The 25,650-nt window shown below is 42.1% G+C and overlaps 2 protein-coding genes across 2 annotated transcripts in view; one reads left to right on the forward strand and one right to left on the reverse strand.

The window, feature by feature from the left end:
- Positions 1–341: 341 nt before the first annotated feature.
- fbp1a (fructose-1,6-bisphosphatase 1a) lies at positions 342–6,124 on the reverse strand. Its single transcript, XM_070964414.1, has 7 exons — positions 5,870–6,124; positions 4,763–4,925; positions 4,165–4,257; positions 3,596–3,739; positions 3,351–3,488; positions 2,959–3,078; positions 342–1,002 (listed from the first exon to the last, which is right to left on the reverse strand). The coding sequence occupies exons 1-7, from the start codon at positions 6,037–6,039 to the stop codon at positions 811–813; spliced, it is 1,020 nt and encodes a 339-aa protein (XP_070820515.1). The 5' UTR covers positions 6,040–6,124; the 3' UTR covers positions 342–810.
- A 2,324-nt stretch (positions 6,125–8,448) lies between these two features.
- kank1a (KN motif and ankyrin repeat domains 1a) overlaps positions 8,449–25,650 on the forward strand; it is a 57,242-nt gene continuing 40,040 nt past the window's right edge. The window contains exon 1 of the mRNA XM_070964683.1: positions 8,449–8,629. The gene's annotated coding sequence lies outside the window, so the exon portion shown is untranslated. The remainder of the gene's footprint in view (positions 8,630–25,650) is intronic.

Consider the following 25,650-nt stretch of genomic DNA (forward strand, 5'->3'; position numbering starts at 1 on the left):
TTCCACTGACCTTTAGCTTAAAGGTCAGCTCCTCTGGATAAAGTATCTTGTAACTGTTATAGACAGTTTATCTCCCAACTTTTTATTTTCTCAAACTTAATGAACTTATTTCAGGTCTTACAGTATCTGCTTACTGTATCCACACATGTAAAAGGCTGCATGTTTCTTATTGTAAAATACTAAAAACAGCATCTGTAACCTTCTCAAAAGAGTCAATTCTCAATGAATACACAAACTACACATAGGTGAGTTTTAAAAATGTCCAAACACGTAGTTCAAAATGATGGAAACACTGATTTTTTTCTTCACAGACTTGTTGATTTATTGAGAGACTTCATCATTCAAACAGTTGTTCATATAATAAAGGCATCAGGTTTTGCACAAAGGTTTGCATTTGGTCCTTCATGTGTGCAGAATGCATCTTTATTCTAACTAAGGCACCACTGGAGGTAAAGTGAGGAGGAACGTTTTGTTTATTCAAGTGCATTTGTCTTTGTTTTTGGCCCATTTTTGGTCTTTGGTAGTTTTTTGTGGAATGTGTGTGTTATTGAGCTCATGAGCCACAGTTTCCATGTTTCCACTGAACCGCCGTCGTTCTATTATCTGTCAGCTTTCCACATATAGAACACGAATATTGCTGGTGTGACATGAAAACCCTGCAACACTTTTGCACTTAAACCATTTCAAACTCCACAAGAGGTTATCAAAAACACAAACAGGCCGTCTTCCTCAGTCCTGTAAAAGTGGAAGGTTTGGAGATACAGGGTTTTTCGCCGGCCATTGATGGCTGTGGGAGTGTGTCGTGCAGTCTCACTTCTTTGCATGTTTCTTGCAGATGGCGATGTACTCCAGCACATCTTCGGGGGAGCCCATAGCTACGGGAGACCGCTGGTGGATGCTGTCAGGCTGGATGTCCAGGATTGTCTCGAAGCCGGTGGAGGCCATGCCGCCTGCTTGCTCCATGATGTAGGCCATGGGGTTGCCTTCGTACAGCAGCCGCAGCTTTGAGAAGAGGGGAGTTTAGTTTCTGGTCCTAATGCCAAACTCGCCAAAAGGAACATTGTAATTTAAAATGCTGTTTTTAGTTTACAATGGCCTGCATGGTTTAGCATGGTCATACTGAGTGACCGTCTCTCACTCCTATGCCATTACATGTCTGTACTCTCAGCCTGTGCCTAAGGTCAGCAAACACTACAGCATTAAATGCACCAGCAGTTAAAGAAGAGCTTTCAGCTCTGTCTTAAAACAATAGTCAGCTGCTGCTGTCATAATTTTTCCTGCTCATCAAGAGATCTTGTCTCAATGTGCATACAAAGGAAAAGATGGGAAAACGGATTCCAGTTCATCTGAGGCTGACATGAGGCCTCAGAAGTCTTTTCAGTATAAGATTTCCTCTCTTGTGCAGCTCAGTACAGAAACACTGTCCAGTGAAACACAAAGAGCATTTCAGACAGTATATTTGAAAGATATCCACTTGATATGTTAAACTCATCCTCCTGAAGCCTCATATCAGCTCCAGATAAACTTTTGTGCAGAATAAGGACTGCAGACTTTGTCCCCCATCACTTACATTTGAAGCGCATGAGGAAGCCAATCCTGTCTCAGCGTGCACATGGACACCTGGCTAACGTTTTGAGATGCAGACTTTAAAAACTGTGAACCTATCTTTTACGACAAAGAAATATGGAGAAAGTGCTGCTGTATTATGGATCAAACCTGTAACAATCTGTCTGTAAATATTCAACATTACACTTCTGTAAATTCCCTCAACACTTATCTTTTAAAACTTGCTTTTGCCTTCATTATTTTATTGAAATATCTTATTTTTTTACTGATTGTGTTGCATTTCTTTCTAATCTTCTGTTGGGGGTTTCATTCTTTTGAAAACACTCATTCTGCCCTCTCACCATGTCTTATGCTCTTATACATTTAAGTCAGCTGCTTTCTACCTTTTTAAAATGTGACAACATCTTGTTTGGCTCAGTCTTGCACACACTGGACGGATGTGAAGACACAACATTGGGACACTTTCTTCGCTATGGTCTCATGTTACACACATTTTTTACTGGTTCAGGAAAGCTGAACATAAATAACAGAGTTTAGGGCGACTTGTAGCCACCTTATGGTTGATGATGTTATTAACGTGTTCTTAAAATCAACAAGTCTTCTGAAAAGATTAAAACCAACACTGAAATGATCCTATTAAAGCATCGTGTGTGTATCCACAGCCTGATATGGTTTACTCCTCTGTGTCCTGGACATCTGTTAACTATTAAAAACACACTGTTGCGCTGGGTGACATGTTCATTCATTATGATGAACGTGGACTCTAGTTTATTTTGAGTCGGCCCCACATACACTGCACTGCTTGCTAACATACCAAACCAATGGCTGAAAATAGGAGTAGGAACCAATGGCACTGAGTGAGTGACAGAGACTGGAGAGGATGAGAGATTGGAGTACTGCAGAAATACGTCCTTAAACCAACAAATGAGTTAGCTTTGTTGCACTTCTGGAGGTTAAAGGGTCGTTTGATAAGGTTATTGTTTAGATTCCTGAAATAAGGTCTGTGGTTAAGACTAGCTCCAGAGATTTTCACCTTAAGTTCTGCGACATAAAACATGTCAGTAAACACCTCGCTCTTGAATTCTGAAGCTTTACATGTCTTAAAAGAAAGGTGTTCGCTAACAAGTGGCTGAATGAGACTACAGAGGTTGTTGGGAACATTTAAAGTATGAACTATGTTTTTTTTTGGTTTTTAGTCATGTCAAGGGATTGACTGACAATGAGTGGATATCAACCAGCCTGATCTCTGCTGATGTGTGTGTGTTAACTACAGGAAGCAAACCTCCTCTTTACACATTTCCACATACTTGTATTATTGTTTTTACTAAATTTGCTCCATTCGCTTTGTTCTAAGACATTTGACACACAGCATGTACCAAAAGGGGACCTTACCTTCCCGCTGGGGCTCTTCACATTCCCTGGGTATAAAAAGATGCCTCCATACATCAGCGTTCGGTGCACGTCTGCCACCATGGACCCAATGTAGCGGGCATTGTAGGGCTCAGTGCCATCCTACAGTCATTCAAGGTGGAGCGTTAGTTTGCTATTTAAACATGCACTGGACCCAATCTACATTTGAAAATGCACCCAAGACTGCAGGTAAGAATTAGTCAATCTGAGCAAACAATGACACATGTATGCTGATTCATGTCCACTGTCACTGATTAATAAATACACATAAACCCAAACTGCTCCAGTCAAGCAGCACGTGTGTACAGTAACAGTTAGCGGAACATCTGGAACTCAGCTCGAAGCTCTCACAGCTGCCCTGACATCAGCGTCACCTGAGGGAACTTCTTCTTCTGCAGGTACTCTGTGACAGCGGGGTCAAAGTACTTCGAGTAGCCCTCATTCAAGCTGTAAATCTTGCCTCGCTTCTTGATCTTCACATCCCGATCAACCAGGATGAATTCGCCAATCGACTGATGAGCAAAGAGCAGAAAAGGTTATCCATGACCTCAGAACCTCGTGCTTTGTACAAAATCAACTTGCAGGATTTTTTACACGGCGACACACAGAGAGGCCTTACTGGGTCAAGCATGAAGCAGTTGACTCCCTGGCCGGTGGAGAGCACCATCATGGTGGCGCTGCCATAGAGGGCGTAGCCTGCCGCCACAAGGTTCCTGCCAGGCTGCAGGGCGTCCTTCTCAGAGGGTTGACCATCATCTGTGGCCTGAGGGAAACAGTACAAACTAATATCAGCATTCATTCGTCATTGCAGTGGTGCCTGGGCTGCTTCACTGTGCACATGATTGTAGAAAACTGTTGTTGGTAAACAGTTCATTTGCAGAGGACTGCATTCTGTTTTTATTTATGTTTGACACAGTGTCCCAACATTTTTGCAATGGGGTTGTAAAAGTGTTGGTTATACCCGTTTTCCCCCCTTATTCCACTCATTTTTCTTTTTTCCTCATAGGGTTTTTGACCTGGATAATGTAATTCTGGGGCCTATAAGTGAACTGTTTTGGTCTTCAAAATCTCTGGTGCAAATATGAACGCCAATATAGAAAATAACAACAGTAAAGTCATCACTTGGCTGATGTTTGTAAGTGAAGGACAAAGACTTTTCATGATGAGAACTTGGACCAGTGTTCATACCCTTTTGTAGATGGCAAAAATGGTTCCGATGGAGACGAGACAGTCGATGTTGGAGGAGCCGTCCAAAGGATCAAAGCACACGATGTATTTGCCCTGCAAGAGAAGGAAGAGTACTACAAATAACTTAAACTGTCATCTGCTGTCAAATGTGTCTTGTGGAGTTTTCTGGTAAACAAAAGTTATGTTTGGTTACTCAAAAAAATACATTGTGTGTTAAAATAGCTACCAGAGGTCTAAAACTCCACAAGGAACCATTGACTGAACCTGCCAGTGACTGCTCACAAGTTTGATCATTGCTGTGCAAAGGGTCAGACTGGAAGCAATTTGATACAGGAATTATTTCAACAGGAACTGAAAAAGTATTTTTTTACTGAACCAGTTATAAGAGATAAGGTCCCATGAGGAAAAGATCTGAAAACAGACATTTACATTAACACTGGCTGAACCGGCTGATCCTGTTTCAGTGTGCAGACGGGGCATGCCAGAGATGAGATCCCACAGAAATGACAGCATAAAGACAGCCTCCCTCGCAGATTCAGGGGCATTAAAGACCCCTGGGTTCAACATCTAAATCAAAGTCTATTCTTTCTCCACTCACCCTCATTTCCGGCTCTATGATGATGGCTTTGTCATTCTCCTCGGACACCAGCACGCAGGAGGTAAAAGAGGACTTGATCATGTTGATGACCAGGTCATTGGACAGAATGTCCAGCTTCTTCACCTGGTCACCCGTCACGTTGGTGCTGCCTGCAATGCCGTACCTGATGACACAGAAAAGACGAAAAACAGTGAGAGAGTGAAAGTGAACCAGAAAAAAATGAAAGCTCTCATCAAGAGTTCACCAGATCACCAGTGTTAATGTGTGCACCAACAATCAGTTCGACTTTTGTGTTTTAAGACTCAGCTCTCTGGTTGCTCTTCCGTATGCACACAGGGATATTCAAGCAGCTGAACAGTTTTGCACTGAGATTACTTTGACTGGAATAAAAATTGTGACACGATCTCCATTGTAGATGAGAAAAAAACTGCAACTGATGCATGACTCTGCATTTCTAAACTGTGGAGGTCAGCTGGTGATTGAGTGGAGCGCTGCCTCTATGGTGAAGTCTGAATCATCTCTTCAGCTGCAAAAGTTTAACACATGCAACGGATCTCTGCTCATGAGGGTCACATGAAAACAGCAAATACAAACGCTATACTGTAATGTGTACACATGTGCACATTCAGTCTTTAGGGAATATATCTATTTTGTCATGAATCCTCAGTTTCCTTAACCAGGAAAGATAAACTGGCATGAAGAAAAGAGTTAAAAAGGACCAACACAGCACAGAGTAACGATAAAATATACACACACATACGACATTAACACACAGCTGTTTGAGGAACAAAAAGACAAGATGCGTGGTTTTCTCTTCCACGTGCTTTTCTAATGGAGCCTGGCAACAAGGCTGCACACAGCCGACACTCTGCACGTGACAGAAATGTGTTTGTTGAAATTAATTAGAAATAAACTGCATAAGGAACAAGTCATATGAAAGTGGGCGTGATGGTGTCAGGTATGCGCTTCCTGATTGGCGCACAGAGAACGTGAAACTCCTGCTCAGTTGTTGCCAACGTGGATGCACGAGAGCGAGAGCTCAGTCAGTGCTACTTTAAAACACTCGTCTTATAAAAGCATATCATGTACTCAGCGACGATCACTCACAGGTGGGCGATCCCAGCCTTGCGCACAGCGCAGGAGATGGCCTTCACCGCCGTGCACACAGCGTTCAGCAGCGTCGTGAGCTCCCCGGTGCCTTTGGCCTTCCTGCCCTCCTCCATGACGAACCGGGTCACGGTGACCACGTTAGTGTCGAAGGGTCCTTGCTCGGACATGGTGACAGATGATCTCCTGAAGCCTGAGAGTAGAGGTTGGAGGAAGCGCGGCAGGACTTAAATGCTGCGCAAGGCGGAACTCAGTGGAGCGAGTGAAGACAGAAGGGGCCAATCGTGAGCAGCGGGAGAGGTGTGGCCCCCAGGAAAACACTGCCCGCTTTGTGGCAACTGAGCTGAGGAGTGATGAAATGATAATGTTACCAATGGAGGGATGTGACCAGAATAATAGACGCTGTGCATGCCTGACTGCAAAGTGTCGTTGCACAAGACGCGTCGTGTGCTTTTCAGCAGGTCTGACGACGATCGTGTGTGGACAGTTTCATAAGTTTTCCCTCTGATAGTGTGTGTTCACATTCTTCTTGCTTCTTGCACTTTTCAGCTCAGTTTTTCTTGATCCCACATTTTCTTCTCCCCCCAATTTACCCATTCTATCTATCTATCTATCTATCTATCTATCTATCTATCTATCTATCTATCTATCTATCTATCTATCTATCTATCTATCTATCTATCCCAACACAGGCTTATGTCTTACTGTCCTGTTGGCCTTGTCTCTCATGAAGTAGAGAATTTAATCTCAATGAAAGTGACCTGGTTAAATAAATGCAAAGAAAAGTGCCAAAGCAACACAGAGGCTACAGCCAAAGTGGTGTCAGTCAGTATTTCCAAAATGGGGAGGTTGAACACACTTCATGTATTATTTTTTCTATATTTTACAGTCGTCATTGTAATACTTTTAGTTTAAGGTGAACAAGCTAACCTGTTGCTGTGAGTAGCAGTCACTCACTGGCTTTTCAATCATCCTTATCATCTTACAATCAGAAGTGGAAGAAGTACTCAGATCTTGTGCTTAAGTAAAAGTAGCAGTATACTGTGTAGAAATGCTCTGCTACAAGTAAAAAAGCCATGCCATCCAAATTTGTATTATTAACAAATGATAAACCTACTTTAAGTAGTAACAATTAAAAATATTCATTATACAGAACAGCCCATTTCAAAATAATGTGTATTACTGGATGCTATTTATCGCATGCATGCATTAATGTGTCCATCACTTTAAAGTTGAAGCTGGTAAAGGTGGAGCTTATATACTGCTGTGTAGTTTGTGAAACCCTGGGGTCAATAAAGTTTTATCTTAATCTACGATATAAAATCATACTTTATTTATTTAGTTTATGATATTTTGTTTTAGCCAATTAATCTGAATCTGTAAAGAAACTGGGGTTATCAAGTAAATATAGTGGAGAAAAAGTACCAATATTTGCCAATAATATGCCCTGGATTAGAAGTACTTTAAAATGGAAATACTCAAGTAAGTAAATTGTTGAACCTCATCTAGTTAATGCTGTTAAAGCAACAGGCCACGAGATGGCGCTGTGGGTCAGTCAACCTCGTTTGGGACGCTCCCAAGCTCCCAAGCACCGCAGGTGTGTTTTGGTATACTAGAAGTATCATTCACCTTCCATATAATCACTGTATAGCTTTATATTTACGCAGTCTTGTTAATTAGGCCCTAAAAACGTTTCTTAATTATTCTGTGACACAGAACAATTAAGAAATATTCATATCAATGCGCCAAAGCAGAGCTGCCCTTAAAGAAACGCTTCATGCTTCAAGAACTATATTCTTTGGCGTAAGATAAACATCTAGCGAACATTAAGCATGTGAACTGCCAAAAAAGCCAAGATTTAAACATCTGAACATGTCAGTTAACAGTTCATATCAATGTCAGCTAACAAATGCGATTAGTCTCTTTTGCTGAAGGGATAAAGTTAAACTAAAGAATTGAATAACGTTAAGCAGCAGCAGCAGCAGCAGCAGATAAAGTATTGTCATGAACTAACACCCACGTTGTTGTTGTTGTTGTAACTACATTTTATCCTCCATGTTTTACAATCTAGTCCTTCTATAAAATCCATGACTCACCATAGCGCCTGTACCTGCGTGTCTATCACATCCCATAAAAATGTGTCCCTCCAGAGAGCTCATAGTTCCCTCCCTGCGCAGTCTCAACCAAACTCAATAATCCTCTTAATGTGAATTCCTGAACCACTAATTCCCTCATCTTCTTCCTCATCATCTCTCTTCCTGACGTCCCTGTTTTCCTCCCCTGATGACACATGTATTGCCGCTTTACTCAAACCAATGTGCATTTCTACGTTTGCGTTGTTTAAAGTCCTCTTTAATGTCCTCCAGCACTGCTTTAACTTGTCTCCAGGTCAGCTCCAGGCCACACATCCTGCTCGTTTACTCTTCCAGCTTGGACCAGCCTCGCGGCAGGTGTATGACACCTGTGGCACCGACTGACCTTCATATGCGCACGAGGCAGGCTGGGCTCGTCAGGGAACCTACTGCGCATGCCCGCGGCTCCGCGACTTTCTGCTGGAGCGGATAAGTACAAAGAGGCTGCCGGTGGAGCGGACGGGACGTATCGTGTACCGCGGGGGCGACAGTGTAACCACGTTCAGTTTGACGCCAAGGCGCTGCCTTATCCGGGCGATTTACCCTCCGAGAATTTGACCCCTAGGACAAACAATTGAACTATCAGCGAGGAGGAGTCCGAAAAGAGCTCGGGAGACACTCTGCGTCGGTAAGTGAAGCGCTTTTTTTTCAGTCGCAGGGAGCCTCTGATGCACGCGAGGGATGTGTTAGCTCCACCGCCATTCGCCTAGTTAAACTTTTGCGGGTGTTTTTGCACCGAAGCATGCACGTACGTACGCACGAGCCCTCGGTTATAAGACCTTGGTGGAGTTCAGCGCGTCTTCCATGCGTGTTCTGGGTCAGGTGCTCCTGCGGCGACCAGACCAGACAATCTCATGAAGCGCTGCTAGTTAAGCGGGATTATGTTTAAAGTCATATGGTGTTTGTTGTAGCTGCTCGTCGCGGTAGTCTGGAGCCTTTTCAACCCCCTCAAACAAAGCTTGCTCGCGCCGCACAGGTGGAGGTGTGGGAGTTGACTCACATGTCTGTCGTACTTTGAGCTCCAGGCGCGGGGAAAGGTGCGTGCCTCACAAGAGGAGAGGGAAATGTTTGGTGATCAGTTAAAGGTTGTGCTTGGAGCTTTGTTGACTTGTAGTGGCTCTTTTTTTGTTTTGTTTTTTAAGGATTTTGCTCTTTAAACTGCATTCACACGCCGACCTTCCTCTCTCATGTGATTCAGTAATCCCTCACCATTGTGTGATCCACACTGACTCATCTTTGCCATGCATTTAACAGCTTAAATCAGGTTCCACCACAGATTTGCGCGTCCCAAACATCCTTACCTCAGTCCTGCAGAAGAACATTTTCTTTCACTGTGCTCTTTTTCTCTCTTCCTTGCAGCATGAATCTGGTACAGTGTCTGACTTTGAACAAAAGTCTCTTTATGGGCTGCTGTCGTCAACTTTGAAATGTTGCACACGGTGGAAATGAAGCCACCGTTGGTCATATCTGGTGTCAGGTCCCCACACCTTACAGCAGAGCTGGTTCATTCATGCTCTCCTCTTCTGGTTTGGCACGCCACAGCCCATTTGCTCACTGTCACAGGTTGAAGCAGGCAGATGAAAGCTCAGGAGAAAAGTTGTGGGGAGCTAAAGAATTTTCTGTCAGAGTAAAGGGGATGTAGGCAGAGCTGGGTGGTGGTCCCCATTGAGCTGGGATCAAATAGAAGGCTCTTCATCTTCTGCCGGCCTCAGAGGCTTTTCCACTTTTTCTCTCCAGATAAAGCTCTGAATTGATACGTCAAGGGGAAGAATATGAGCTCTGTCACAGCGCTCTAATGAAATTCTCTGGCTTCCAGTGTGGCACTTCTGGCATATCCCTGAATCCATTTTTCTACACTTGGGTGTAATAAGAATGGAGATTACAAACAGCGCTTTCATCCAGGAGAGCAAACAAAGCATTCCTTCAGACACAAAAGTACCAGCCTGGTGTGGCTTTGGTGAACCTGGTGATCTTTTGTACGGTCACTTTGGGAAAATATCATGTTGTCTATAAAAGACTTTAAAAAGATTTTTCATGTTTTTTTTCCAACAGCAAAAAATGATCCAAGAAATGATGATATGATGTAACTGCCCAGTCTTTATTAATTATTGGTTTATTTAATAAACAGTTTGAAGTTCAACAGTTGGATATAGGATTTTCTGCAGAGCTCTTGTATTAGGCTGTGTCGCTTTCAGCTAAGTGTACCTGATAAACTGGCAATAGATGTATATTTGTCTTAAGTGGCCTAAGTGGTGATCTTAAATCTTGGCTGGAACTTGTTTTCTTTTCAGCTCAGCAGTCCTTTGGCAGTAGAGCCAAAAATGTTGTTTTGGACACTGCAGCCAGCAGCTCAATCTTGTGTTTTTGTGCTGCCACCATGGTGCACGGTATACGGGACATTATGTCTTCAAGGTGTTGTCTGTCTCCCCATCTGTCTGCACATTCTGGAGGATCAGTCGCTTGAAAACAACATTGCTGGCTCCATTCATCTGTTAAAATCATGCTTTTCTTGCTGCGTAATTCCACATAATAAGGAAACGCTGTTTTTCTTTGCAACAAGTTAAGTTTATAATTAAGATGCTTATCACTGCCACTTAAAGTAGAAAGTATCTTCTAATCAAAGCACTGTTCAAGTAAACTGATGGCTGTTTATTAGCATGAATGCATCACCCTGATGTCAGTTTGTATGCAGCTCACGTGCCTCTTGTTTATTTCTCAGACATTTCTGAGCTTGTTCGCACTTTAACAAGCTCAGTGTTAAATCTGTACATTGTTCATGTCCTCCTGCAGCACGCAGAGCATTCCTCAGCCTCTCACTGGTTTCCCACTCACACGTAAGCCGATCGGGTGGAAGAAGGGCCTGCCGTCGGTTGGTACATCAGGCTTAGCTGCGCTCTGGGTCCACATCATCAGGCCGGCCGTTCAGCCTTTGTGGCACATATGGCAGAGGTCTCTCAATTAACACCTCAGTGAGACGACCCCTCTGTCCACACGATCAAAGCTGGGCCCCCTCCTGCTCGGATGTGTCACCCCCAGCCTCCGCTGCCCTGTGATTATCACTCCCATCCCTCCTGAGTTTGTTTAGAGAAAATGACTTCCACTCCACTGCCCCGTCTGAGCCGGTTGCATGTCAAATCTGGCCCTGCTTTTCTTGCGGCTGTACAGTTCTTGTGGGATCCTGGCCGTGGTGTTTCCTCTGTAATTTTATGCAGAGGGGATGCTGAGTTGTAATTTTAGCTCTGGTCGAACATCTGTGCATGCTTCCGTGCAACTTGTGCTTCTCTTGCATGTTTTAGTGCTTAGAATACCGCCTTTTTGGCTTAAGATGAATTTTCCTGTACCCATCTGTACTCGTATCTTTTTTTGTCTGTGAGAGCGTCACCCTGATGAAACCACGCTTACTGGTGTTTGACCGTGGAGGTGAAGGGAGTTGTTACAGCTGTTCAGGTCTTAAAGTGTGGGATGAAGACCTACATGAGCCTCAGGGACTGCCCTGTTATTATAAGATCAAATCTACTTTGAACTGTACATCCAGTGAAACGAAACAATCAGAGCTCCCCTGCAAAAGCTACGCTGTAGTGACAACTGTACAAAAGTACATGTCTGATGAAGGCCAAATCTGTTTTGTGAGATATCAAAGATCATCAAGTAGCCTCTATTAGGCATAAACCTGTAAAACCTAAAATAACAAGGCCAGTACAGCAGATTTTAAACAGAGGACAAAAAGAAAAGTCAAGCTTCAGGGAATCCTAATAAGAGATTTTCGGGTCCCTGGAGCAGTTGCCAGGCCAGCCACACATTGTGTGCAAATTTGCTAGGAAGTCATTATTGGAGTGATCAAAGCTTTGGCAGAACTGCTTGAAAATCCTTTTAAATCAGTTCTTAGAGGCTTAACAGAGTTCGAGATAGCCTGGGATGGATTAGGAGAGTTTTGTGTTTGGCTTTGTTACATGTTTTCATGCACTCATAATACACACGTTTAAGTTTTTTAAGTTTACCTCATCAAGTATTATTTTTAGAGTGAGGTGTTATTGTCATGGGTCCCAATATGAGCCCTCGTTAAATTATTACTAAAAATGTGCCTACATTGTACAGCTGTTCGGCCCACACTATTAACAAAGTAGTATGAACATGCATGCTAACTATTTCTTAGCTAGCTAGTTTTGTGATCTAGCAGAGACTCCAGAGAGTTTCTGGTCCCAGCCAAGATATAGCGTGCCACATAAGTCTCCGTATAGATCAATAAATAATCAAATGGGATAGTCGCTGATCAAATGAAATACAATGCATTGTTTTACAGGTGCTGTCAGGAAGCTAACTTTTTTTCCCCCGTTTCCAGTTTTTATGCTAAGCTAAGTTAGCCTGCTGCTGGCCATATCATCACACTCATGCGTTCAGACATGAGTGTGGTACCAGTCTTCTTCTCTAACTATTAACAAGAAACCTAATTGGTGTTTTTAGGTGAATAAGGGAAACGTTAGACTGTTCAAACCAGTTAAATTTGATCCTTGTGATATTGTAATTGTAATATAGTGAAATACCGTCAGACTATGAGGAAACATTCATTTTAACAACCCAGCTTTCAAACCACCCGACTTTAACTGTGGCTTATTAACCAGCTCCACTGCTCCTTTGTGTCTGTCCAGGAATAACTTGATGAAAGGAAGCAGTTGTCTTGCCGGTGATGTACTTGATAACCTCTTTTGCCTTTTAGGCCCTGTCAGTGGCATCTGCTGAGGTTAATTGATTTTCTTGCAAGCTTCCAGGTCAGCTGCTGCTTCACTTACTGTCGTGAAGGCATTACTAAAGAACAAACTGTGCAGAACTGTGACTTTAACTATCATGCTATTGTGGACTGAAATGTTCCCTCTTTGTGACGTAGACAGGCTCTCCTCTTGTTGAGGATCTAGTGTTTTTAACCACATGGTGAATTGGTGCATGGTTCAGTCCAGCGTGCTTCAACTTGTGTGATTTCTGTTGGCAGGGAAGTTGTCGCGGCGAACATGAATGAGTGAAGGTATTTCTCAGTGTGGCTGGGATTAACCCCCGGCTAAACCTTGAAGTGTATTTCACAAAGATGTTTTGTTTCCTGGTATGTTAATCCCATTCTTTCATTCATGCCTCCTCTCAGTCATCACATGCTCTTTATATCAGAGATGACAAGGAGGGATCGTTGACATTTTCCAATTGCAAATCAATTTAATTTAAATGTGTCATTTCCTGGTCTCTCGGGTGAATTTCTGTTCATTTCTCTTGAGCGGCTTCCACAACCTTTCTGATGCCTCATTAATACCTGTTGAGTTGTTTGAATAGTACTTTGACAGATATTTTGGCCTACCTTCCATACCTGTTGAATTAAAGTAATTGCACCATGAAAAGATGCCCTGAAGTGAAGATACTCTGCCTGACGAGGCATGCTGTAAATCATTGTCTTGATATTTGACCACATTGGGAGGAATGGCAGAAAATGTACAGTATGTAAAGAGAATGTGGTGAAGCACTGAAGCCCCAAAAACCCTCGATTTTCTGTCACCACCTTACCCATGCTGGTGGTGCATTGGCTAATCTGTGTTGTGTATTGGCTTTAGGCAGTGAAGGTTTCTGGCACACCTTGCATGGTGCATGTAGACAGGAAGACAGTCCTAAAGTCAAAACAGCAACACTAGTTTTAAAGATCACAATAAGTATTTTTCTTGATACTACGACTCATATACATAAATATGCACAGAGCGGAGGCAGGGTGTATTCAAGTTTCAGCTTTAAACTTGAATCCTGTAACACGTGTTCAGATCTGCCAGCATACATGCAGATAATGATACATGAGAGATAAGCCAACATCAGCCGGCCGCATTTCTTTTCTTGCTCGTGAGCTTTTTGTTATTTCGATGACCCCTCAAGATCTTACACCAAGCACAGAAGTGGGAGCAGAGGAGAAGCTCTTCAGGGATGATTGTGATTTGCTGTCTGTTCGCTCAGGCCAGGCTCTGAAGTGATGATGCTGTAAGGTTCTCTGCCAGGTTTGTGGTGATTTGTGCATGAACAGACCCAAACTTTATATCTTTTTACAATATGCTGCATTATGCGCAAACTGAGAATCATGGACCAGCTGCATCAGGTGAGGCAGTTGTTGCCCCGCTGAAGGTACGAAGGCTTTCTCTGTCGGTCTCCTCATGGCGAGCGATGTCAGTGGATCTGAAGTGCTTCAGAAATGACTGTCAGTGCTCGTATTTACAAATCCTCCATGGCTGCGAAAGACGGGAGGAAGAGTCAGTTTGTAGAAGCAGCTCGCCTCCCCATTTGTCACCATCCTCTGAGGATGACTCGTGCATTAAAGGCGCGTTGTCTGAAGAAAGGAGAAGTGAAAAATCCTGCCTGTTTCTTGTACGTTAAGCAGGACGAGGCAGGTGCAAACTGAATTCAGGGCTCAATTGATATTGTGATAATCCCTCAGCTATGCAGGCATGCACAGACTTTGCCTGTCAAGTTGAGGCATTTCACAACCAAGCAGTGTGGGCAGTTGGATTCAATTTAGCCAGAACTGAGCCCTCATCAGGAGAGTTAACCAGCCTTAAGTTGGTGGCACGCTGGCCTTCTTTACTAAAACTACCATATTCGATTCAGGGTGTATTTTCTATTTTCTTTTTCCCAAGAGGCCCAGATTCAGTGAAAATCTTATGCTTCCTTTGTTAGTTTTACTAGATAAAACTTGCGATGCAGTGGCAATATGCAGAGCCGTCGCATGGACTATGCGAACTGTGCAACCGCACAGGGCCTCGCGCCACCAGGGGGCCTCGCGCCTGCAATCCTGCTTTTTTTTTTAACAAATAAAAGTAAATACAAATAAGTAAACTAAAAATAAATAAATAAAAAACAAATCCACCAAATTCAGCAGGTTTTTCATTGTCGCTATGTCATTAGGCCTCACTGAAGCACGTCCGTATCTCAGGATGCACCGGACCTCTTCGCTGAGATGAGGATACTTCGACAGATAATCCCAAAGGGAACAACTACAGCACTTGAAACACTTCGATACCTCAAAGGGATTGAAGGAACTTTCCCTAACTGTGAGATTGCGCTCAGGATCCAATTTGACTTTTTCGGTAACGGTGGCATCGCTCGAGCGAAGCTTTTTCAAAGTTGAAACTAATTAAAAACTATTTGCGCACCTCCATGTCACAGGACAGACTGTTTGGGCTTGCCCTGCTATCAGTTGAAAAGGACATTGCATCCAGACTGGATTATAAGGATTTTATTGCTGAGTTTGCTGCCAAGAAGGCAAGAAAAGTGACTCTGACATGATCAGTTTCTGCGCAATTTATGTATGGTGAGTCCATCGAATTTGTTAACATTACAGTGCAGTAAAAATGTTGTGTATAGTTGTAATGAAAATGAACGTATATTATGAATGAAAAGTGTCCTAACCTACTTCTTTAAAATGTCAAGATGCCAAAAATAAAGTGACTGAGCTGACTTGATGTAAAGCCACTCGTTGCACAGTCGATCCCCTCCCTTGAAATAAATAGCAAAAAGTCATAGCTGAAACTATGTGTATGATTATGCTGTATTATTCTACTTAATAAAAACGTATTGCTGTGGGATTATGCGTGCAGTAGAACTAGAATAGCTGTATCCATGTGACTGTTATTCATGCGCAATTGCGCATCCATGTCAAAGAGCAGGGCCCCACATTTCAAGTTCGCACAGGGCCTCGCACCCCTCCTGCGACGGCCCTGGCAATATGCACCCAAAATGCTTAAAATGTTGTACAACAGTCATAAGTAGAGACAATAAAATGACTCCAGATTTGTGTGGAAAGAGCAGACATGTTGGGTTTCAGATTTGATGGTATGTTCAGTGTGCACCATTTGATCCCATACATTGGTGAATCTGTGACATCTTTTCATTAAAAGAGTACTCCATTTAAAACCTTTTCTTGGTATGCTCGCCCTCTGTGGGCTTAAAAGGTGGCTTTGATAAGTTTGTAAATTGCTTCCTCACAAGCTGCGGGCAGCTTGGATTTACTTATGTTGCAGTGGATACGATTCTTGCTTTATAATATGATGATGTGACCGTATCGTGTGAAGCAGGAATGTGCTTTAGCTCAGTTCATGTTGTACTTTTACCCATTTGTGCCTGTACGTGTCACTCAAAGAGCTGTTGCTTGTACAAACACAACTCCAGACTGAGTACAGGTAGTTATGACCACTAAGTAGGTTTTGGTCTCAGTACAGGATGGTGGTACCTGACAGCCCTGCTGCAACAACAACCCTCCAGAGAGTCACTGTCCACGGCTGTCATTCACAGCATGAAACTCCCGTCAAACTGCAAAATGTCATTTTGCATATTTGCTTAGGTGCAGGTTAAACAGACCATATTTGTCTTAGTCAGCTTAATGCTAAGATCAACAAACTCGTCCTGACTCCAGCTCCGTACTTAATGCACAGACTCAAGGCTGAGAATTTTCACTCTTGCCACATCTGATCCTGTTCTTTGTTCTGAGCATTCGGCCGTGCTTTTGTGGCTCTCATCTGTAGATCTCTCCAGGCTGTTTGACATGGCTCTTGTGTTGGTGGTAAAAGAGCTCAATGGTGTTTTTAGCCTGTTGTGGGGACCAATCTGCGGGTTAAAAGTGTGGTTATCTGCTCCGTGTCAGACTTCTTATACCTAAAGCACGTCCATACGGCAGAAGTAGCTCCTCTTTTAGGTTCGAGCTCCCTGTTTTGTCCTAGCTGGCCAGAGCCCCTGTTCAGATTTACCCCGCTCTGTTTCACGTTCACTCTCCTCCATGTTTGTTTGTGTTGCCTTCATGCAAATTTCCTGCCTGCATCGTTGTCAGAAGAACACAAGCACATATCACAATTAGCCTCAAGGGGCTTTCCAATCCATCAAATCAGAGCAGAGGTGATAAGTCAGCTAATCAAGGCAATCTTGATCATTGATTAATCATTTTTAAGCACAAATTGCTCAATTTGAAGGCATCATCTTCGGCTGTTGGAACTTTTGATTGTCTTGCCCTATTAATTGATAATGAAATGATTTTGAGTCTTGGCCCTTGTTTTAAGCCTCCTTTCCTGCCATGATAAAATTGCTACTATTGGATCCGGTCTACTGTACATTAAGCTGCAGTTGAGCCTTGAAGGTGGTGTGTTTTCATTCTCAATAGACAAATTTTAGCTGGAGTATCACTTTGACAAGTAAGACATACTTTTACATATAGATTTTGCCATGTGTAGCTCTTTTTACCCAAAGGCTATTGGAAACGCTGCACTTTCTCCACATTTCCATTGTCCTGTCCACCATAGAAAGAGCTGCTGAATTTGTCTCCTGCCAGGGATGCCACTGTTTATGGCTGAGAGAGCCCCAGAGCCTCGGCCCGCCAGTCACCAGGCTGCTCGTATTACAGTTTCCCTCACTGGCTGGTATTGTCAGGTTACAGTGTGTGTGTGTGTGTGTTTGGTGTCTGAGTGGCTGTGTTGTGATTGGCTCGTGCTCTGCCGTGTGAGACAGCGCCGGGTGACGTCCACATGTTAATCCCGCATTTCTCTCCGGGTTGTTTCCTCTCTGGTTGGACTGGGAGCTGTCCGTGAGTTGCAGCTGAGGGAAATGCTTTCATAAAGTAACTGTGAGGCTTTTGAAACGTGAGCAAGGTGAGTGCAAAGTGTGTTTTGGAGTTAGTAAGTCAAGTCTGCATTGGATAATACAACTGCTGCATTGCTTTCTGTAGATGTCTTCATTTTTCAAGCAGTGCATTTGGATTGACTTTGCCTGCACAACATGTTTTTGTTGTATTCATACAGCAGATTGCATGCTCAGTGCAATCTCTATGCAAAAGATCACTGCAAACTTCCAGAGAACTTACGATAAATGCACTGATATAATAGATTACACATGTTGTAAATGACATGCCATTGTTTCTTCTTTAATTAGATTGTCCACTCTGGCCAGGCATGTTCTGAAACTTGACATATTTACTCATAAAACCCTGTTAAATGAATGACATTGAGCTTTGTATTGATCTGATTGCTCTAATAGTAATGAGCCAGAGCTGCACAGAGCTCAAAGGGGTGAGGGGTGTCTATTGTGTCTGCAACTGCTGCTCTACACATTCCCAGTGAAGATCCAGTCTCCTCGAGGCTGGTTGGGGCTCCTCCTAGTTGGCTGGTATATGCAGCTGTGTAAAAATTCATATGTTGGGACCTTTTAACAAAACACACTGGCTGATATTACTTCAAGGTGCTTTGTCTTTGTCACACCTTATCTATTTTTTGTGGTTCAAACTAACTTCGGTGCGTTTGCCTCTTTGGCTCACTGTGTTTATGCCGGTGTGAAAGCTGCGCTCTGAAACATCCACCTGTTCAGGTGGTGTCAGGCTGTGGTGCTGCTCGTATGTGGTATGAAAGCAAAACGGCCCAGCCACAGAATTTTATCTTGATAGATATGGTATTTCAGTCCAAAAGCTAAACTACTATTATTAACCCTGCCATAATATTATGGTCCAAGACGGCTCTTTTTACATCCTGTTTTGACCCGTCATTATCCATAGAGTGTGGTTGAGATCCAGTTTGAACTAAGAATACTCATACTCAGTTACTTCTGACACCAGAAAACATAGGTTAACATAAGACACAATGAAACGCTGCATGATCTGCTGTCAGTCACCACAGTTTGTGAGGATGATGCTGCAGAATCAGCAAAACTATGGAAGAGCTACAGTCCGTCCACATGACTTCATGTTTACTCCTCTAGTTTTGCTCGTAAAAAGTCGGTGTGTACGTTCCATCTTCTTGTTTTGCAACACTGTACATCTCCTTTCATTTTTTTAAAGATATTTATTGTGACCAGGGCAGATTCCTGGTATGTGGAAACCTACTTGGCCTGTTGCGCTTTCGGTGTTCTTAGTCTAACAAGACTAAACGTCTACAGCCATGCTGGCTGTCCTGAGGTCATTCTTTTCCTATGTCAGCATGCTAAAATGCTCACAGTGACATGCTGATACTAAGCAGGATGCTAAGCCATGCCAACGTCACAGAAAGACAAACAAAAGCTGGCCAGTCAGTTTCAAGCTGCTGCAAATGTGATAAAACACCTTGCTATAAGCTCAGAATGCAGACTGGAAGAAAGGAAATGATGGGACAGGGAGCGAGGGGAATTGACAGCCGCTGGCAGGCTTTTGGTATGTGCTGAATTATGCAGTAGTCATGTTTTATCAGATGTGCTGTATTTGGAAGCCGGGGAAGAAAGTCTACATCCTCACGTCCTCATTATCTGGACTCTTGGGGAAATTTTCTGTGACGTTACAAATATGGCTGTTTCATCAAAGGTTGCAGTCGCGACATCTGTCCTACTTTTATTATACTTTTCTTTAGGAAGACGGGACATCGGCTCATTGTGAAACACGTCATCATAAGGACTCAAGGTGAGCTTCCACTTCTTTACATGTGAAATTCAGGCATGACACGTTTTTCCTCTAAGTAAACATCTCATTTCCACTTGTCCACTCGACATGGTCCTCAATTCAGGAGCAAAGCTGTTTCTCCAGTCAGATGTCTCACCTGTCTGCGGCCACATGCCTTTGATTCTGTGTATAAACATCTTCCTGAAGATGGCTGGGCGTTTCTCACTAAACTGTTAAACTGCAACAGTAAATTATTTCCTCTTGTGGTCAGTGGGGCTTTGTTTACAGTGGAGATTGGCTCCCTGGTGACACCAGTGATCTTATCTGCTGCAGTTAAAGCTACTCTGTGCACATGAAGGCCTGCTGTCAGCACTCCACATGGGGAGCGTTTTAATATGAGGCTGCGTTTGCAGGAGGCCGTATTTCAACATCCCATGTTAATTATAAAGAGGAAACACTCGTGATGACACAGATGATTGAGTCAATGTGTAATAATTTGCTGTTTTATCGTGATCAAAGTTTTTCTTGACACTTTTATGTGTTCGGGTTACTTTGAAGTATGAAGATTTGCTTCTGTTAGTACAGTGAGCGACGTCCACAGCGTTTGGCTGTGTGACTTCACTCTAAATAGCCGTGCTGTGGTGAAGTCAGCTTGACAATGGTGCTGCACCCTCTCCGGTTTCAGTTTCCACAAAGTGAGGGGCAGATCACCATGGCAACACCGTCCACAGGTTCCCCGACCCATCCCATGTTCCTCCGATGAGGAGTGTGGAGGTCGCTTCCTCCACTGTTTTCTGAAGAATTGTTTTTGGTGCAACATCACCAAACCGTGACCGTTTTCCGTCAATTGCATGCAGCTTTTTGTAGCTTCTTAACTCCAGTGGTTTTTTTCCCCTTTGAGGTGGCAGACAGATGATGAACCATGTTACACACAGCAGAAAAACTGCCATAAAAGCAAGTTTTGATCTTGTGTGTTTGGATGTGGTTTGTTATAATTACATGCTGCAATATAAATGAGATGACTTAATAACTCTCTGCCTTGTTGTGAGGGGCGATTACTCATAGGCATACTGCTTTTATGACATTAAAGGTTCTAAATGCTTTACCAAAGCAGTAACGTATTGAGGTCGTGTTGTATTCTTTTTATTAGAGCATATATTATCGCTGTCCTGTCATTGTGTACTTGTGTTACTTTATTAGCACTTTTTATTGACAGAAGTTGGCTTTTAATGCAAAGGCTTGTTACAGTCTGCTGACTATTTAATAATTCAGAGAGTACATGGGTAATTAGACTGTCTTAGCTGCCATGAGCGCCTCTTTGATCCCGCTGTAATCATTTCATCTGGTGTCATGCACAGTAGGGCTGGGCGATGTGGCTGAAAACTGTATCATGATATAAGTGTTTTATATCGGTCGATATCAATAATTATTGATATTTTTTATGACCTATTTGAAATAAGGACCAGGAGAAAAATACATTAAATTTAAACATTTTTATTTTAAATTTAACCTTCCTCTGATTATAATCCCCTCAGCTATCAAGGCAGAAAGGAAAGGAAAACCCTAACCCTAAACACAACCATGGAAAATACTCAAATAATAAATGTAAATAAAAGTGTAAAAATGTAAACAGAGAGAAACAATACTGTACCACCTAGGGCTGGGCGATATGGCTGAAGACTCTATTGCGATATAAGTGTTTTATATTGGTCGATATCGATAATTATTGATATTTTTTATGACCTATTTAAATTAAGGACCGGGAGAAAAATACATTCAATTTAAACATTTTTATTTTAAATTTAACCTTCCTCTGATTATAATCCCCTCAGCTATCAAGGCAGAAAGGAAATGTCAACACAACCATGGAAAACACTCAAATAATAAATGTAAATAAAAGTGTAAAAATGTAAACAGAGAGAAACCTGAGAACTTTTTTCCGCAGGTTTAGTGCAGGAAGTTCACAAGCTGATTCACCTTCTGGTAAATAAATTGTTTTCAAATATGTGCCGTGTTTTGTAAACATAGCAGAAACTGAGGTAGACTTGACATCTGTAACATACAAAAAAACAAACATGACAGACAGTACAGTAAGATTGATTGAACTATAAAACCAGCCTAGACATATGAATAACTTTAACACTCTTACACTTAACACTCTTCTTACTCTAAACATACATGAACTATTCAATTCTATTTTTATTGCAAGTGTGTTTAAAAAATAAAAAAGCACATGTAAGAGATGTTTGCAACCTGGCTTCTCCACAGTGCTCAGCGGAAGCATGTCTTTAACTATATGATATGCCACTGCCTCTGTTATGTCTTTGCGCCTTTTAGATGATTTGTCATAAGGTACTGAAGCTGAGCACCTCTGTGTGGTGGTCAGCTGTTTGTGCGGTGGTGCTGCGGTTGCAGATGTTGTTGGACGTTGGCTGTGTTCCAAAGAGTGAGCATGGCTAAGGTGGTTAAACAAGTTTGTGGTATTACCGGTCTTAGTGGGGACGAAAGTCTTGCATAATTTATAGACCACATTGGTCTGACTGCAGTCCGACTTATAAAATCCAAAAAACTGCCATACTGACGAGCTGACTTTCCCTGTTCTATCGACGATTTCTTCGCTCGCTGCAGCACTCTCCTTCTATCTTTCATCTCACTCCTCGCAAAGAATCAAACACGAGACAACGAAATGGCACAACCAAAAAGGTACTGTGATATGATTGCTGTGTTAGCATGTCACTCCCACTAATCAGTGATTACTCCCTACATTGCTCGGTTACCTGAGAGCGAGTGCCTTTGTTCATGCAACCAACCTTGCTTCACAACTTCAGGTTTCTTCCGACAAAGAAAAAAATTATCAAATGTTTTATCGAACGCATTTTTTATTGATATAGATTACGTGTCTATCGCAAAACATATCGTTAGCGTTTTATCGCCCAGGTCTAATGCACAGTGACTAATTTCTGGATGGATCAAAAACTTGTCTCAGTAGATGACTGTTGCCATTAAGATACTTTATCACCAGACCGGTTTAACAGGCGGTTGAAAGCCTGTTTTCCTTATTCAAATGAAGATGGTGTTCACTCTTTTATTTATCTATTTATTTAACTGGGTTTATTATTTGAGTTGTTCGGGTGCATAGATCCCCAAAGTAACATTTATTATGTAAAATAACAGTCTGTAAATAGTATTTACAATTTTTTTAGGATGACGTTTCTTTTTATCCTACTCTTTTGTATACTTGCACTTATTTTACTACTCTACCCACTTTATTGATGCTGCTGTAAATTGGAATTTCCCCTCGCGGGACTAATAAAGGAATATTGAATTGAATTAATTTAAAATTATTAATAAATCACTATTAAATGCAGAAATATTTATGACCAAATCTTTACCTGACAACCTTCATATACCGGTGATATGGGCGCTGCCTCTCTTTGCACAGCTACCAGTCAGCTAGCTCCGTTATATCGTGAACAACAGTGCCAAAGAAGCTACATCAGACAATAGCTGCTGAAGTACGTAAATTTAGTCCAGAGATAGTAAGTAGCCTCTTCTTCTAGTTAATTAGCTCAGCTAAGAAAAAGATGTTACCTAGCTAACCAGCTAACAAGCTAAGCTAACAGGGCTTGTTTGCTTTCTCTTTAGTTGCTGAGCTAACAGGAGCTAGCTGGTTCGCACACAGGGACTTGGTAAAGGCCTCTATGAAACAGACTATAAAAAATGGGCCTTCAGGAGTAAAATTTAGCAGAAGTTACATAAAAATACAAAGTCAGCTGTGTTTAATCCCTGTAACTGTGAGTAAAATAAATTTATTGTGGTTTATTGATATGTAGGGCTGGGCGATAAAACAATAGCAATATGTCTCGCGATAGACACGTCATCAATATCAATAAAAAATGTGTTCGATAAAGCATTCGATAATTTTTTTTTTCTTCGTCGGAAGAAACCTGAAGTTGCGAAGCGAGGTTGGTTGCATGAACAAAGGCACTCACTCTCAGGTAACCGAGCAACGTAGGGAGTAATCGCTAATCAGTGAGAGAGACATGCTAAAACGCCAGTCATGTAACAGTATCACGTTCAGTTGTGCCATCTCATTTCGTGTTTGATGCTCCGTGAGGAGTGAGATGAGAAATAGAAAGTGAGCGCTGCAGCCAACGAAGAAATTGTTGATAGAACAGGGAAAGTCAGCTCGCCAGTATGGAGTTTTTTGGATTTTATAAGTCGGACCGTAGTCAGACCAATGTGGTCTGTAACTTATGCAAGACTTTCGTCCCCACCAAGACCGGTAACTCTACAAACTTGTTTAACCACCTTAGCCGTGCTCACTCTTTGGAGCGCAGCCGTAATCGCCAACGTCCGCCAACCGCAGCACCACCGCACAAGCAGCTGACCACCATGCAGAGGTATCTGCTTCATTGCCTGATGACAAATCATCTAAAAGGCATGAAGACGTAACTGAGGCAGCGGCATATCATATGGCTAAAGACATGCTTCACTGAGCACTGAGGAGAAGCCAGGTTACAAACATCTCTTACGCATGCTTTTTTTTTTTGCACACTTTGCAACACACTCGCAATGAAAATATAATTGAATAGTTCATGTATGTTTAGAGTAAGAACAGTGACTAAAGTTGTTCATATGTCTAGGCTGGGTTTATAGTTCAGTCAGTGTTACTGTACTGTCTATCATGTTTGTTTGTTTGTATGTTACAGATGTCAAGTCTTCCTCAGTTTCTGCTATGTTTACAAAACACTGCACATATTTGAAAACATTTTATTCAGCAGAAGGTGAATCAGCTTGTGAACTTCCTGCACTAAACCTGCAGGAAAAAAGTTCTCAGGTTTCTCTCTGTTTACATTTTTACACTTTTTTTTTTTTTACATTTGTTATTTGAGTGTTTTCCATGGTTGTGTTGACATTTCCTTTCTGCCTTGATAGCTGAGGGGATTATAATCAGAGGAAGGTTAAATTTAAAATAAAAATGTTTAAATTGAATGTATTTTTCTCCTGGTCCTTATTTTAATTAGGTCATAAAAAATATCAATAATTATCGATATTGACCAATATAGAGTTTTCAGCCATATCGCCCAGCCCTATTGATATGAAAGAGTTAGCTTCCACATAAATGATCTATTGGTATCTCCAGCTGAAAATGAAAATGGTGTATGATTAATTAACTTGATATTTTGGACTTGGAGAGTGATGGGAATCACGATTCCACTGAGCTCATATTTGAACAATATTTTAACCAATAACAGGGCATGTCAGTATAATGTCTCCTTATCGGGTTTGGACCACAGATGTTTTAAGCTATGTTTGACAGTACTCAGTCGCTCACTGTTGATACAGCCTCCCTCCCTTCCTCTCTCGTCTGCTTTGCATATTCAGTGACATCTGCCACCAGACCTCTCCACCGGCAAATGGTGATTGTTCCTGCCCTCCAGCGTCACTGAAATAATAGCAGAGCACGGGTCACCACTCGAGTCAATATTTGTTCATGGACAGCGCCTTCTGGGCAGGGGCTGTCTGTTTATTAGAGATGGTTAGTGATGGCTGAATCCATAAAGACTCATCAGGTGACCTAAGCAAAGTTTTAAACCTGTAACAAATAATTGCTGTGAAAAGAAGAAATTAATTATGTTCAAACAACTGAGTTTTGGCTCCTTCAAAATAAAAAGCAAAGTAATGGTATCCACAGTCCGGCTGTCTGTTTACAAAAATAAAATAACTTCACCCACCAGAAAATATTCTTCGAATCATGTAGAATATCCCTTACTGTCAAAAGAGGTTCAGATGATGTCTTTAACACTGTGAACACTAATTCACTTAAAACTACACTATTATATTGTATGTATTATATATATATATATAGATTTTTTTTTACTAAATCCTCATGACAGTTGCTCCTAGTAAGTTAAAACCTACGCTGCCGACGTCCCAAACTAGCAGCTCTGTGATGACTCTCATTGGTATTCACCGATTCAGGTCCATAAACTGATACTGCGCTGATTTCTTTCCCTCTGGCTACTAAAACGAATCTAATTTTGATCTGGTGTTTACGTTTTCCTTTCACAAAATAAATGCTCGACTCTTTGCCAAGTGAGTACTCAGCAGAGCTGCTGTAGAGAAGTAATACACCGTCACTGTGGGTGACCCACTGTGTGACCACAACCAAACTGATTGTGTTTAACAAAAATCAGATTAAAATGCGAAAATGTTTGGAAGAACATTCGTACGTTGCAACAGATACGTTT

This window comes from Chaetodon trifascialis, chromosome 6 (genome assembly GCF_039877785.1).
Source record: "Chaetodon trifascialis isolate fChaTrf1 chromosome 6, fChaTrf1.hap1, whole genome shotgun sequence".
In the NCBI taxonomy this organism is placed as follows: Eukaryota; Metazoa; Chordata; class Actinopteri; order Chaetodontiformes; family Chaetodontidae; genus Chaetodon; species Chaetodon trifascialis.

What these genes read in the sequence shown, in the direction of transcription:
- fbp1a (XM_070964414.1), bottom strand. Translation starts at nt 6,039, where the DNA reads ATGTCCGAGCAAGGACCCTTCGACACTAACGTGGTCACCGTGACCCGG. An exon ending in AAGGCTGGGATCGCCCACCT is followed by an intron (nt 4,926 to 5,869) that starts GTGAGTGATCGT and finishes CTGTGTCATCAG; the next exon opens with GTACGGCATTGCAGGCAGCA. An exon ending in TCATAGAGCCGGAAATGAGG is followed by an intron (nt 4,258 to 4,762) that starts GTGAGTGGAGAA and finishes CTTCTCTTGCAG; the next exon opens with GGCAAATACATCGTGTGCTT.